We start from the raw sequence: 12,837 nt of genomic DNA, 5'->3' as shown, positions 1-12,837 counted from the left end.
TCTAAAGGTGTTCCCATATCGTGACTCCTTCTGTCTGACTCTAAGGTCATACAGGGTGTTGTCAATCTTGACGGCTCGTTCAAAGAGTTCGTTCAATGAAGTCGGTCGTTCCATCCAAACCAGTTTCTCCTGAATCTCTGGTTTCAACATTTCCTCGAATTTCGCAATGTACATCGTCTCGTCCCAATTCAGATGGGTGATGATCTGCTGGAAATCAGATACCAACTTGGCTACTGATCCTGTCTGTTTGAGTCGCCATAGCTTTCGTTCAGCGTTCCGTGTGGCGTCAATATCTCCGAATGTTCCCTGGAGTCGTTTCTTGAATTCAGTGAAGCTGCTGAAAACCTCGGTGGTATTGTCGTTATGGTATTGTTCATCTTTCTCCTGGAAGTCACGCAAGGTAGGTTCAAACCAATCAAATGCTGGTCCAGTCAAGTAAGTTGCTGCAAGTAGGACTTTGTCGGATTCAAATATGAGCTTGCTCCGGTTCATGCGGACATACAAGTCCAATTGAGTGATGAAGGGTCGCAACTTGTATCGAGTACCATCAAAGGGTTCCGGTGGTCGAACTTTGATAGCTTTGGCTGACTGTCGTTCTTCCAAAGTAGTGATGCTTTCCTGCAGCTGGCTAACCATTCCAAAGAGTTCTTCATAAGTCGGAGTTCGTCCCTCAGATCCACGAGAGGATCTAGGAGTAGTGTTGCTGTTACTGTTGTTAGACATGGTTGCAGTTCGTGTTTTAAGTCAATATAGTCTCGAAACCTGACTCGTACTGACTGGCGATCAATGTGTCACAACCTGGCTTCTCTCGTGTCGTACCTAGGGTTCTAGTTAGTTGTATTTCGAGACTGAACACTTACCTTAAGTGTTCCCAAGTAGTCGTATGCTCAATGCCCCTTCGGGTCCGATTCGGTATGTCGTATGCGTTGATGGGTATGTCGCCCCCTCCAGGCTCCGTAGTTCAATAGTCGTTGATGGGTATATCGCCCCCTCCAGGCTCCGTAAGATAATCAACAAGTAGGAACGGTAAAGGTAACGAGTAGAGAAACAAGGCCAACCGAGTACGTATACTGGGTTGTTGGTTAAGTGCGGACGAGTCAGAAACTAGAAGGTAACCAATGCTGTAAGACTTGAATTGATCGCGAAGAACTAAGCTAGGTACATGAATGAATGTCCTTATATACCTTTCCTAGTCCAATGGTAGATTCTCCGTTCCTACCATGCTACCTCCTTCTGTCCTGTAATATCCATTCCCTGATAGATTGGTAGCATTCCCTCTTTGTCCTATCTACCATATTGGTATATTGGTAGAATTCCTCCGTCGTCCTTTCTACCGTGGTCACGTGATGCTTGGGTGTATATCTTCCTCATCATAATCCTTGTTCTTTCTGCATGGTCTTTTTGCCCAATGATTCTGCCTTGACTCCCCGCATTGTCACGTGAGGCTGATGCAGTGAGATCTGTAACAATCTGCAGACCAAGCTCAATGTGATTTCCTGGCGGCATGCAGCAATTGCCATCTCCCGGGCACACCTGCAGTGTGGTGGGTTCAAGCGTGACTACAGTGCCGATGATGGGCTGATCGACCAGCAAGCCGGCCATGGGTCCTGGGCTGCTGGGACGGTGTATGCCCGGGGGCTGCAGGAGGCACCTGGCCATATCCAGGCACGGCGGGTGCAATACCGGGCCATCAGTCGGGAGTGGCATGCCTTCCTAGGGTTTCAGGTATCACTAGGCCCGCGGAAGCGGGGCTGGGGGGAGGGAAAAGGGGAGGAGCCAGCAGCAAAGCGGCAGCGGCAGCAGCAGCCGTATGTGACTGTTGAGATGAAAGAGAACTAGACACTATACACCCATTCATCTTAAGGGATACACTGTTTGGTATGTGGGGGTGTGTATATATATATATAGATGTAGATGTAGATATATAGCGAGATATATAGCTCGATGGAGAGATAGATAGAGAGAGAGAGATATATATATATATTGTTCGATTCCACTTTGTTTCCTTTCTTCTTCATCGATTCCTTCCCGTAAGCTTGGCACCATTAGCTTGACGAACACTATTGTTGGATTAGGGTTACCCGTCCATGGCCGACAGCAAGTGTTGGGCTTCATTGCACGCACACAGGCCACCCAGGCCGGACAGGGCATGCAGGAGTGGTGTGGCCCACTGCCCGTGTATGGGATGACCGCGCGGCAGCAGCGGAAGTGGCAGATCTTGTGGCAGCTTGCCATGCCCACCATGGCGAGGCCCCAACAGGCGCCCCATCGAGCCCGGGCTCGGGCGGTCCATATGTTCCCCGGGGCCGGTCGGATCCTAGAACAGGGTGGGAACCCCGGCAGTTATCGGGCCACAGAGGGGCGTGGGGTGAGCCCCGGAGATCAGCCCACAGCCGGGCATGGGGTGAGCCCCGAGCATGTGGAAGAAGCAGAGGAGACTGGCAATGCAGGCAGCACCGAGCCGGCATGGATGATGAGCCCAATGGAGCGTGCCTGCTTGGAGTTTTGCATTGAGCTGCTCAACCAGCGCCACCGTGCCCATGAATATGAAAGCCCCCTTGTGTGTGCCATGGCGGTGCTCGGCTGGGGGAGACTGGGTGGCGTGATCCCGACAGTTACCCCCCATTTTATCGCGGATGATCAAGCTTGCGCGGTTCATGGTGGTGCAGAAGGCACTGTGGTTGGATCCCCATGTGGGGGACATTATTCAGATGTGGCAGGCACAGGCTAGCACGGCGAATGGCACAGTGAATGGCACAGTGAATGGCACAGTGAATGGCACACCGGCTAGCCCAATAGCATGGCCGTTGGCCAGTGCAGATGCCCAACTGGCCGATATCGATGAGGGCTGTGATAGTGCCAGTCCCACACGCCACACCCCCACCACGGTGCACGATCGCCCGTCATTTCATGACCATGTGCAGCAGATGGTCAGCCGCTTCATGATCCGTGGCACCCATGGGCCCATGCAGACATTGCTCGACTGGCGCACATATGGGTTGAAGATCCATTACAATAGCACGGCGCCGGGCCATGTGGCGTGGATGGGAGCCGATGAGCTGTTGTACAAGGATCTGCATTTCACGATGGGTGAATTCCGTGGGTTCATCCACGGGTTGGTTGGGGCCACACGGGAGCTGCTGTGTGAACTATTATGTATTGCCGATGGTTCCAGCAGCGCCCACACCCCAAGCACCATGCCGCTGCCCGCCATCCCGTGGCAGGGCTTGTATGATGATCCCACCCAGGGGCACCCGGGCTGGAACTTTTGCACGATCGCCGAACCCGGTGGCCCGTGGATGGCCGGTGGTGGATGATCCAGCGGCTGCGCACAGAGCGCCCCGTGCAGCAGCAATTCATGCGCCGGGGGGCGATCCACGGCCCATTGGTGGCACAGTATCTGGCCCGGGTGGCCCGGTTCAAGGAGAAACTGGCCGTGGCCATCCATATGACGGCGGGGCAGCCGGCACGGGCCCCCGAGCTGCTCAGTGTGCAGTATGTCAACACGCCGAACAACCAATTCCGCAATGTGTTCATTGAGGATGGGATGGTGACACTGGTGACTGCATACCACAAGGGCTTCCATGCGAGCAACGACAGCAAGCTGATCCACCGGTATGTGCCACGGGCGGTCGGGGAGTTGGTGGTGTGGTATATGTGGCTGGCGATGCCATTCATTGGCCAGTTGACAGCGTGGCAGGCCGGCACTGCGCATGGCACGGTGAATGGCACATCGAATGGTATGTCAAATGGCACATCGAACGGCACATGGAATGGTATGTCGAATGGCACATCGAATGGTATGTCGAATGGCACATCGAACGGCACATTGAATGGCACACGAGCCGGCACGGTGAATGGCACGGTGAATGGTACAGTGAATGGCATGTCGAACGGCACATCGAACGGCACATTGAACAGCACATTGAACAGCACATGGAATGGCACACAAGCCGGCACATTGAATGGCACACTGAATGGCACGGCGAACGGCATACTGAATGGCACACTGATTGGCACACAAGCCGGCACGGCGAATGGCACACGAGCCAGCACGGTGAATGGCACATCAAACAGCACATTGAACGGCACATGGAATGGCACACGAGCCGGCACGGTCAATGGCACACTGAATGGCAGGGCGAACGGCACACTGAATGGCACATCAAACGGCACAGCAAATGGCATATCAAACGACACACTGAATGGCACATCGAACAGCACATTGAACGGCACATCGAACAGCATGTTGAACGGCACAACAAACAGCATACCGATTGGCACACGAGCTGGCACAGTGAATGGCACATCGAACAGCACATTGAACGGCACATGGAATGGCACACCAAATGGTACGGTGAATGGCATGTTGAATGGTAGACTGAACGGCACATCAAACAGCACATCGAACAGCACACCGATTGGCACACCGATTGGCACACAGGCCGGCACATCAAATGCCATGTCGAATGGCACAACGATTGGCACACCGAATGGCACGGCGAACGGCACACTGAATGGCACATTGATTGGCACGTCGAACGGCACACCGGCATGGCAGCCCCCCAGCCCATATTTATGGGGCCCCGACCCGGGCATGCAGCGGCCATGGACCCCCGAGCGATTCCGGGAGGTGTTGAAGCGGGAGACCCAGGCCCGGCTCGGCCAGGCATTGAATATTCCGGCGTACCGGGACATTGCCATTGGCATCAGCCGGCGGTTCCTGCGGGCATCCAGCACATTCACCAGTGACCGCCAGGATGAAACGGAGCAGGCGGCGGCATTGGATGCTGACTGTGAGGACGGCATGGATGCGGACCAGTGGATGGCGCATATGACGGATTTACAGGCGGGCCATTCATCGCACGTGGCGGGGATGGTATATGGGCGGCAGCTGATGGAGCAGGCGGGCACAACAAGCCACCGGCGGGCAATGTTCCGGCAGTCCAGTGTGGATTGGCACCAGTTTCTGGGGTTCGGCTGCGGCACGGGGGTTCCAGGAGATGTCCATGCCGACATTGATGCCGGTGGGCTTCGGGCTGGCTTGGTGGATGAAGGCAGCTGTCCAAGCCGCCGTCCCGGTCAGGAACAGGTTAGGGCTCGCTTGGTGGATGATCCCGGTCAGGAATGGGTTAGGGCTTGCTTGGTGGATGATCCCGGTCAGGAATGGGTTAGGGCTTGCTTGGTGAATGATCCCGGTCAGGAACGGGTTAGGGCTCGCTTGGTGAGTGATCCCAGTCAGGAAGGGGTTAGGGCTCGCTTGGTGGATGAAGGCAACCGTCCAATTCACCATCCCGGTCAGGAACGGGTTAGGGCTCGCTTGGTGGATGAAGGTAGCTGTCCAATTCACCATCCCGGTCAGGAACGGGTTAGGGCTTGCTTGGTGAATGATCCCGGTCAGGAACGGGTTAGGGCTCGCCCCGTGCTTGGGAAACGCAAGCGGGCCCCATGGCAGGTGGAGGCTGAGGAGCACCACATGGAGCGGCGCCACCAGCTGCAGACCATGGACATGGCCGCTGCGCTGCAGCAGATGACCGGTCAGGCCGGCATGCAGTTCCAGGGCATCCAGGCACCCGCCATGGCGGCGATCCAGCAGGGCAAGAGCCCCGTGGTGGCAGTCATGCCCACCGGCGGTGGGAAAAGCATGTTATTCATGTTGCCCGCGTGGGCCGTCCCCGGGGGCACCACCATTGTGGTGGTGCCATTGATCTCGCTGCGGCAGGATATGCAGCAGCGGTGCCGGCGGCTAGGCATCCCATGTATGGCATGGGACCGGCAGCAGCCATGTGATGAAGCAGCCATTGTGCTGGTCACACCGGAATCGGCTGTCACCCCCGATTTCCATTCATTCATCAACCGGTTGGTGGTGATGCAGCGGCTGGACCGGGTGGTGATTGATGAATGCCACATCATTATGAACCAGCAGAAGAACTTCCGGTCCGCCATGGCACAGCTTGGGAAGCTCGTTCGGGCCCGTACACAGATGGTGTTTTTAACGGCCACATTGCCCCCGAGATGGAACCGGAGTTCAGCCAGCGCATTCACCACCCACAGGATCAGATCGATATATATCGGGCCCGCACGAGCCGCGGCAATGTGGCATATGGGGTGTGGCGGCCACCGATTCCACACACTGCACCACATGGATATGGATGGGAGCAGGATGCCTGGATTATTCAGTTCCTGCAGGCGCAGCTCCAGTGGGCCCGGGCCCGGGGGGAAGATGGTGATATATGCCAACCGGGTCCACCAGGTGCAGGCGATGGCGGCGGTATTGGGATGTGAGGCGTATTTCAGTGGGCAGGTGGACCGGGGTGGGATTTTGGGGCGGTTCATGGGAGGGGATTCCACAGTGCTTTGCGCGACCAGTGCATTGGGCATGGGGGTTGATATTCCGAATATCCGAGTGATCATTCATCTTGGGACACCCCGGACGTTATTGGATTATGCACAGGAAAGCGGGCGAGCCGGGCGGGATGGGCAGGCCAGCCAGGCGATCATTATCCAGCCGGCGGGGTGGGCGGAGGATGAGCGACAGCTGGGCACACCGGAGGTGGAGCTGGTGCAGCAATACATGGGGGTGGTGGCAGGTCGGGGGTGCCGGCGGGTGGTACTGGACGATTATCTGGATGGGACAGTGAATGGATACCGGCGGCAGCATTGCGGGGATGACGGGGACGAGCAGGCATGTGATGGGTGTAATGTGCAGTGGCATGTAGGGCACGTGGGTGGTGATGAGGCCGGGCATGAGGCTGGGCATGAGGCCGGGTGTGTGGGCTTGCACCATGGCCCAGGGCAGGCGGTTCGGCCAGTGTTAGGGCTGGCAGATGACCCAGACTGGCGGGCGCGCAGTGCCACGAGGCGTTCCAATGGTCGGGGGCTCAGGCGCGGAATGGAGTATGATTCCAGCAGAGCAGCGGGCTCATGCAGCCCAAGCCGAAGCCGGAGCCATAGCCCACGCCGGAGCCCGAGCCATAGGCCGAGCCACAGCCCAAGCCCAAGTCAGCACCGGCGCCACAGCCCAAGCTCAAGCCATAGCCCGAGCCCGAGCCAGAGCCATAGCCATTGCCCACGCCGGAGCCATTTCCCACGCCGGAGCCATAGCCATAGCCCGAGCCACAGCCCACGCCGGAGCCCGAGCCATAGCCCGAGCCAGAGCCCAAGCCCAAGTCAGCACCGGCGCCACAGCCCAAGCTCAAGCCATAGCCCGAGCCCGAGCCAGAGCCATAGCCATTGCCCACGCCGGAGCCATTTCCCACGCCGGAGCCATAGCCATAGCCCGAGCCACAGCCCACGCCGGAGCCATAGCCCGAGCCCGAGCCAGAGCCCAAGCCAGAGCCCAAGCCCAAGTCAGCACCGGCGCCACAGCGATAGCTTAAGCCCAAGCCATAGCCCGAGCCAGAGCCAGAGCCCGAACCAACGCCAGCACCAGCACCCGAGCCCGAGCCACCGCCAGCAGCAGCGCCAGTGCGCAAGCCACCGCCAACGCCAGCACCAGTGGGCCGCGGCCGACATTCAATTCCGCCGGCAACAGTCCCAGGCATGGCTGGATGAGGAGTTTGGGGAGCAGGAGGCTCAGCAGTGGCGGGATCGATGTTATATCTGCGCCATGGCCCAGGCGGATGACCAGCACGATTTATATTCATGCCGGCATGCACGCAGCCAGGCGGCCAAGCAGTGGATGCTGCAGGTTCGCCGGCGGATCCAGTACAGCCGATTCAGCGGGTGTTTTTCCTGTGGGATGCCGCAGACGATATGCGCCGGGTGGGAGCCGGGCGGCCGGTGTCAGTACCGGGGGTTTTGATCCCCATGGTGGCGATGATGCTGCATGGGCCATGGGGGGTGGGCATTCGGGGGCATGGCAGCGGCGACTGGTGGGATTGCAGGTCGACGGCGCGGACATTGGGGCGGTGATTGGGTGGCTGGGGCAGCGCAGCCGGGCGGGCCATAGCCAGTTGTTTGAGGAGTTTTGTTGGCTGCGGCGGGTGAGTCAGGAGGTTGAGTTGGGGTTGGAGTCAGGAGGCAGAGAGATGGAGGATTGGCCAGGACCATAGCGATGTATAGAGATGTATATAGAGTTGTATGTCAAGACGTATACAGTGATGTATATAGTGATGTATATAGCGATGTATATAGCGATGTATATAGAGATGTATAGTGATATGTATATCGATATGTATGTATATATATATATATATGTATGTATGTAGTCCGACAGTGGAGATATATAGCATGGATGGGAAGGCGTTGAGGGTAGATATTTGAGTACGGCAGTGGATGAAGGCCGAGGGTTTCATGGACATGGGATGGACATGGACAAGCGCATTGGCCGTTGAGCACACAGGCAGACTGGTGGTAGTGAATGATGAAGATTATGAATGATGGATGATGATGGATGATGATGGATGATGATGGATGATGATGGATGATGTGTGATTGTGAATGGGCCAGGGTGGTGAATGATGTGTATGACAGGTGGTGTATGGGAGCATGGCATTGGGTGGCAGTGGGTGTGAGTGCAGCAAGGTATGCAGTGTGGGCAGGCAGTGGACATGGCAGCATGACATGGACCGGTTGGACCACCGGTTGGACGACCCGTTCAATTACCCATTGAACCATGTATTCGATCATTGGTTTCAACCATGTATTCAATTACCCATTTCGATCAGCCATTTGATCAGCCATTTGATCAGCCATTCGATCAGCCATTCGATCAGCCATTCGATCAGCCATTCGATATCAGGCGTTTCAATACACGCATTCAACCACCCATTTGACAGCCCGTTCAACCAACTGTTCAATCACCCGTTTGATCACCAGTTTGATCACCCATTCAACCATGCATTCAATTACCCATTTAACCATGTATTCGATCACCGGTTTCGACCATGTATTCAATCAGCCATTCAATCAGCCATTCAATCAGCCATTCAATCAGCCATTCAATCAGCCATTCAATATCAGGCGTTTCGATACACCCATTCAACCACCCGTTTGATCACCCATTCGACTGGTTCAATCACCCATTTGACAATGCATTCAATCAGCCATTTAACGTGTTCGATTACCCATTTAACCATGTATTCGATTACCAGTTTCGATTACCAGTTTCGATCAGCCATTTCAATCAGCTGTTTTTAATAGACCCATTCGACCACCAATTTGACAGCCCGTTCAACCAACTGTTCAACCAACTGTTCAACCACCCGTTTGATCAGCCATTCAATCAGTGATTTGACCCGTTCAACCATGCATTCAGCCATACATTCAATCAGCCATTCAAGCATGCATTCGATTACCCATTCGACCACCGGTTCGATTACCCCGTTCGATTACCCATTTGACCATGTATTCAATTACCCATTTCGATCAGCCATTTCGATCGGCCATTTCAATCAGCCATTTCGATACACCCGTTGGACCACCCGTTCAAGCATGTATTCAATCAGCTGGTTCAATCAGTTGTTCAATCAGTCATTTGACAACCAATTGAACCACCCATTCGATCAGCCATTCAAGCATGCATTCAACCAACTGTTCAATCAGGCGGTTCAATCACCCATTCAACCATGTATTTGATCCGGCATTTGACCGGTTCAAGCATGCATTTGATTACCCATTTCACCATGTGTTCGATCAGCCGTTTCAATGAGCTGTTTTAATACACCCATTCGACCACCGATTTGACAGCCCGTTCAACCAACCATTCGATCACCAGTTCGATCACCAGTTCGATCACCAGTTCGATCACCAGTTTGATCACCAGTTTGATCACCCATTCGACCACCCGTTCAACCATATATTCAATCATCCATTTTGATCAGTTGTTTTGACCATGCATTCAATCACCCGTTTCATTGGCCATTTGACAGCCCGTTGAACCACCCATTCGATCAGCCATTCAAGCATGCATTCAATTACCAGTTCAACCACCCGTTCAATCACCCATTTGACCGGTTCAATCACCCATTCGACCGTGTATTTGATCCGGCATTTGACCGGTTCAAGCATGCATTCAAGCATGCATTTCATCAGCCGTGTGGCCGATTCAATGACCCGTTTCAAAGCCCCGTTCGACCACCCGTTTGAGAGCGCGTTCAATCAGTGATTTGACGCATTCAACCATGCGTTCAGCCATACATTCAATCATCCATTCAACCACCGGTTCGATTACCCATTCAACAATGCATTCAACAATGCATGCATTTGACGAACGGTTCGACCACCGATTTGAGAGCCCGTTTGATTACCCATTTCACCATGTATTCGATCAGCCATTTCAATCAGCCATTTCAATCAGCCATTTCAATCAGCGATTTCAATCAGCGATTTCGATCAGCCATTCAATCACCCATTTGACCGGTTCAAACCACATGTTTGGCCATGCATTCAACCAGACATTCGACCAGACATTCGACCAGACATTTCATCATGCATTTGGTCACCCATTTGATCAGCGATTTGACCCATTCAACGATGCATTTGATCATGCATTTGATCATGCATTTGATCATGCATTTGATCATGCATTCGACCAACTGTTCAATCACCCATTTGACCATGTATTCAAGCACACATTTTCATCAGCCATTTGACCACCCATTTGAGAGCCCGTTTGACTGGCCGTTTGAGATCCATTTGAGAGACCATTTGAGAGACCATTTGAGAGACCATTTGAGAGACCATTTGAGAGACCATTTGAGAGCCCATTCAAACCGCCATTTGACCAGCGGTTGAAGGATGGATTTGGCGCAGGCGGGAATGGGCATGACAGGGGAGTGATTTGGCGGAGGAGGAGGTGGTGGTGATGGTGTGGTGGTGCGATGCAGGTGGATGTGCATAGCATAGGAGGATGATTTGGACGATTGCCACAATGGGTGGATGGTGGATGGGGATGGTGGATGGGGATGGAAGTGAAGCAGTTGGGCAAGTGTGGCGGCAGGGATTGGATGGATTTGGGGTGGATGTCGAGGACGATAGTGGAGTGGTGGGATTTGTGGGCGAAGAGCATGGGGCAGCAGCATGGGTTGGAGGTGGTTAATGAATTGGTAGGAGAATTCGGATGGTTACCGAAGCAGTGTACGGAGGTTAGGATTAAGATTTTGATATGGATATATAGATTGATATGGATGTTGACAGGGATATATATTGACGGGGTTGGTTGAGGGAGAGAATTGGGATGCAAGAGTGGTTGGATAGAGATATATATCATACAAGATAGCGATGGGTGGGAATGGGATGATGATATATATTGGGGCGGGGTGATGGATGAGGCGACGGGTGAGGCAGCAGTGAACCAATGGATGAATGAAGGGGTGGGCAAGCCGTGAACAAAGCGGTGGGCAAGCGGTGGGCAATGGGTGTATGGGGAGTGGTGGCGGGCGGTGTGTGGGAGGCGATGGGTGAATGGGGGCGAGGTGGAGCGAGGAGGATTTTGATGGTGGAAAGCGGTTGGGGGAGGGAGAAGGGTGGTATTTGGTATTGATGATATGCAGTGGATGTGGATTGATTGGAGGGAATGAAAGATGATGGGGAGTGGATGGAGGCGGAGGCGGAGGCGGAGGCGGAGGTGGTTGGGGGTGAGATGGGTGGATGGATTGAAAGATTATTGGGGAGATGATGGTGTTATGTTATTAGGGAGATGATGAGGTTATTAGGGATAGGGAGATGATGGTGTTATGTTATTAGGGAGATGATGAGGTTATTAGGGATAGGGAGATGATGAGGTTATACGGGATAGGGAGATGATGATGTTATTAGGGATAGGGAGATGATGATGTTATTAGGGATAGGGAGATGACGGTGTTATGTTATTAGGGAGATGATGAGGTTATACGGGATAGGGAGATGATGTTATTCGGGGGTTATGCAGGATAGAGGGATGATAATAGTCATTATTCAGGATATTGATGTTATGTTATGTTATTGGGGAGACAGTTATGATTGTTATTTGGGAGATGGATATGATGATATGTTATTAGGGAGACAGTGGAAGGAGGTTATCAGGGATGGGTGGGTGGATGAGATTGGGATTGGGAATGGTATTGGGGATAGGGGATGATGTTATTCAGGATAGGGATAGAAGTGTTATGCGGGGGTTATACGGGGGTTATGCGGGGGTTATGCAGGGTAGAGTGATGATGATAGTTGTTATTCGGGAGATGGATATGATGTGAGGTTATGCAGGAGATGGATATGATGTGAGGTTATGCAGGAGATGGATATGATGTTATGATGTTATGTTAGTAGGGTTAGAGTGGAAGGATGAGATTGGGATGAGTAGGGATGGATAGCGATGTGATGTTATTAGGGATAGAGTGGAAGGAGGTTATTAGGGAGATTGTGGATGGGAATGAATGGGGATGAGCGGGGAGTGATTTGCAGGAGGCAACAGCGGCAGTGGTGGGGCATGGAGGGATGGAGGGATGGAGGGATGGAGGGATGGAGGCAGTGATGGGCAGTGTGAATGGATTGGGGCGAAGTGGATGGGCGGGGGTTGATTGGGAGTGTGAGTATGGATTGGGAGGGGAAGCAGGGAAGCAGGCGAGGGGGATGGATGATGGAGGGTACGGGTGGCGGTGGGTGTGGCGGTGGCGGTGGCAGTGGGAAGTGGTATGTGAAGTGGTATGTGTTCGATTTAGGAGGGAATGAAGGATGAGGGGTTAGGGGCAGTGGATGGACCCCCGGAGGGGTTAGGGGTGAATGGTGATTGATTGGGGATGGGTGATTCGGGTGTTAGGGTCAGGGTCAGGGTTAGGGTTAGGGTTAGGGTTAGGGTTAGGGTTAGGGTTAGGGTTAGGGTTAGGGTTAGGGTTAGGGTTAGGGTTAGGGTTAGGG

The 12,837-nt window shown here is 53.8% G+C and overlaps 5 protein-coding genes across 5 annotated transcripts; 3 read left to right on the top strand and 2 right to left on the bottom strand.

Annotated features, from left to right (window-relative positions):
- Positions 1-1,504: 1,504 nt before the first annotated feature.
- On the top strand, positions 1,505-1,839 carry ACHE_10005A (uncharacterized protein; the record flags this gene model as incomplete). Its single annotated transcript, XM_043279963.1, has 2 exons — positions 1,505-1,543; positions 1,591-1,839. 2 exons carry the CDS (start codon positions 1,505-1,507, stop codon positions 1,837-1,839), a joined length of 288 nt encoding a protein of 95 aa, XP_043131125.1.
- Positions 1,840-2,149: 310 nt separating this feature from the next.
- ACHE_10004A (uncharacterized protein) lies at positions 2,150-3,317 on the top strand (the record flags this gene model as incomplete). The annotated part of the gene is made up of 2 exons (XM_043278852.1): positions 2,150-2,560; positions 2,616-3,317. The coding sequence occupies 2 exons, from the start codon at positions 2,150-2,152 to the stop codon at positions 3,315-3,317; spliced, it is 1,113 nt and encodes a 370-aa protein (XP_043131124.1).
- A 41-nt stretch (positions 3,318-3,358) lies between these two features.
- Positions 3,359-6,285, top strand: ACHE_10003A (uncharacterized protein; the record flags this gene model as incomplete). The annotated part of the gene is made up of 2 exons (XM_043277741.1): positions 3,359-5,986; positions 6,055-6,285. 2 exons carry the CDS (start codon positions 3,359-3,361, stop codon positions 6,283-6,285), a joined length of 2,859 nt encoding a protein of 952 aa, XP_043131123.1.
- A 151-nt stretch (positions 6,286-6,436) lies between these two features.
- Positions 6,437-6,787, bottom strand: ACHE_10002S (uncharacterized protein; the record flags this gene model as incomplete). Its single annotated transcript, XM_043276630.1, has 1 exon — positions 6,437-6,787. One exon carries the CDS (start codon positions 6,785-6,787, stop codon positions 6,437-6,439), a length of 351 nt encoding a protein of 116 aa, XP_043131122.1.
- A 94-nt stretch (positions 6,788-6,881) lies between these two features.
- Positions 6,882-7,646, bottom strand: ACHE_10001S (uncharacterized protein; the record flags this gene model as incomplete). Its single annotated transcript, XM_043275186.1, has 1 exon — positions 6,882-7,646. One exon carries the CDS (start codon positions 7,644-7,646, stop codon positions 6,882-6,884), a length of 765 nt encoding a protein of 254 aa, XP_043131121.1.
- Between the last annotated feature and the right edge of the window lie 5,191 nt (positions 7,647-12,837).

The sequence above is a fragment of the Aspergillus chevalieri genome, chromosome 1, assembly GCF_016861735.1.
Source record: "Aspergillus chevalieri M1 DNA, chromosome 1, nearly complete sequence".
Classification (NCBI taxonomy): Eukaryota; Fungi; Ascomycota; class Eurotiomycetes; order Eurotiales; family Aspergillaceae; genus Aspergillus; species Aspergillus chevalieri.
Note: the sequence above shows the minus strand (reverse complement) of the source record. Positions and strands in the feature narration are given on the sequence as shown.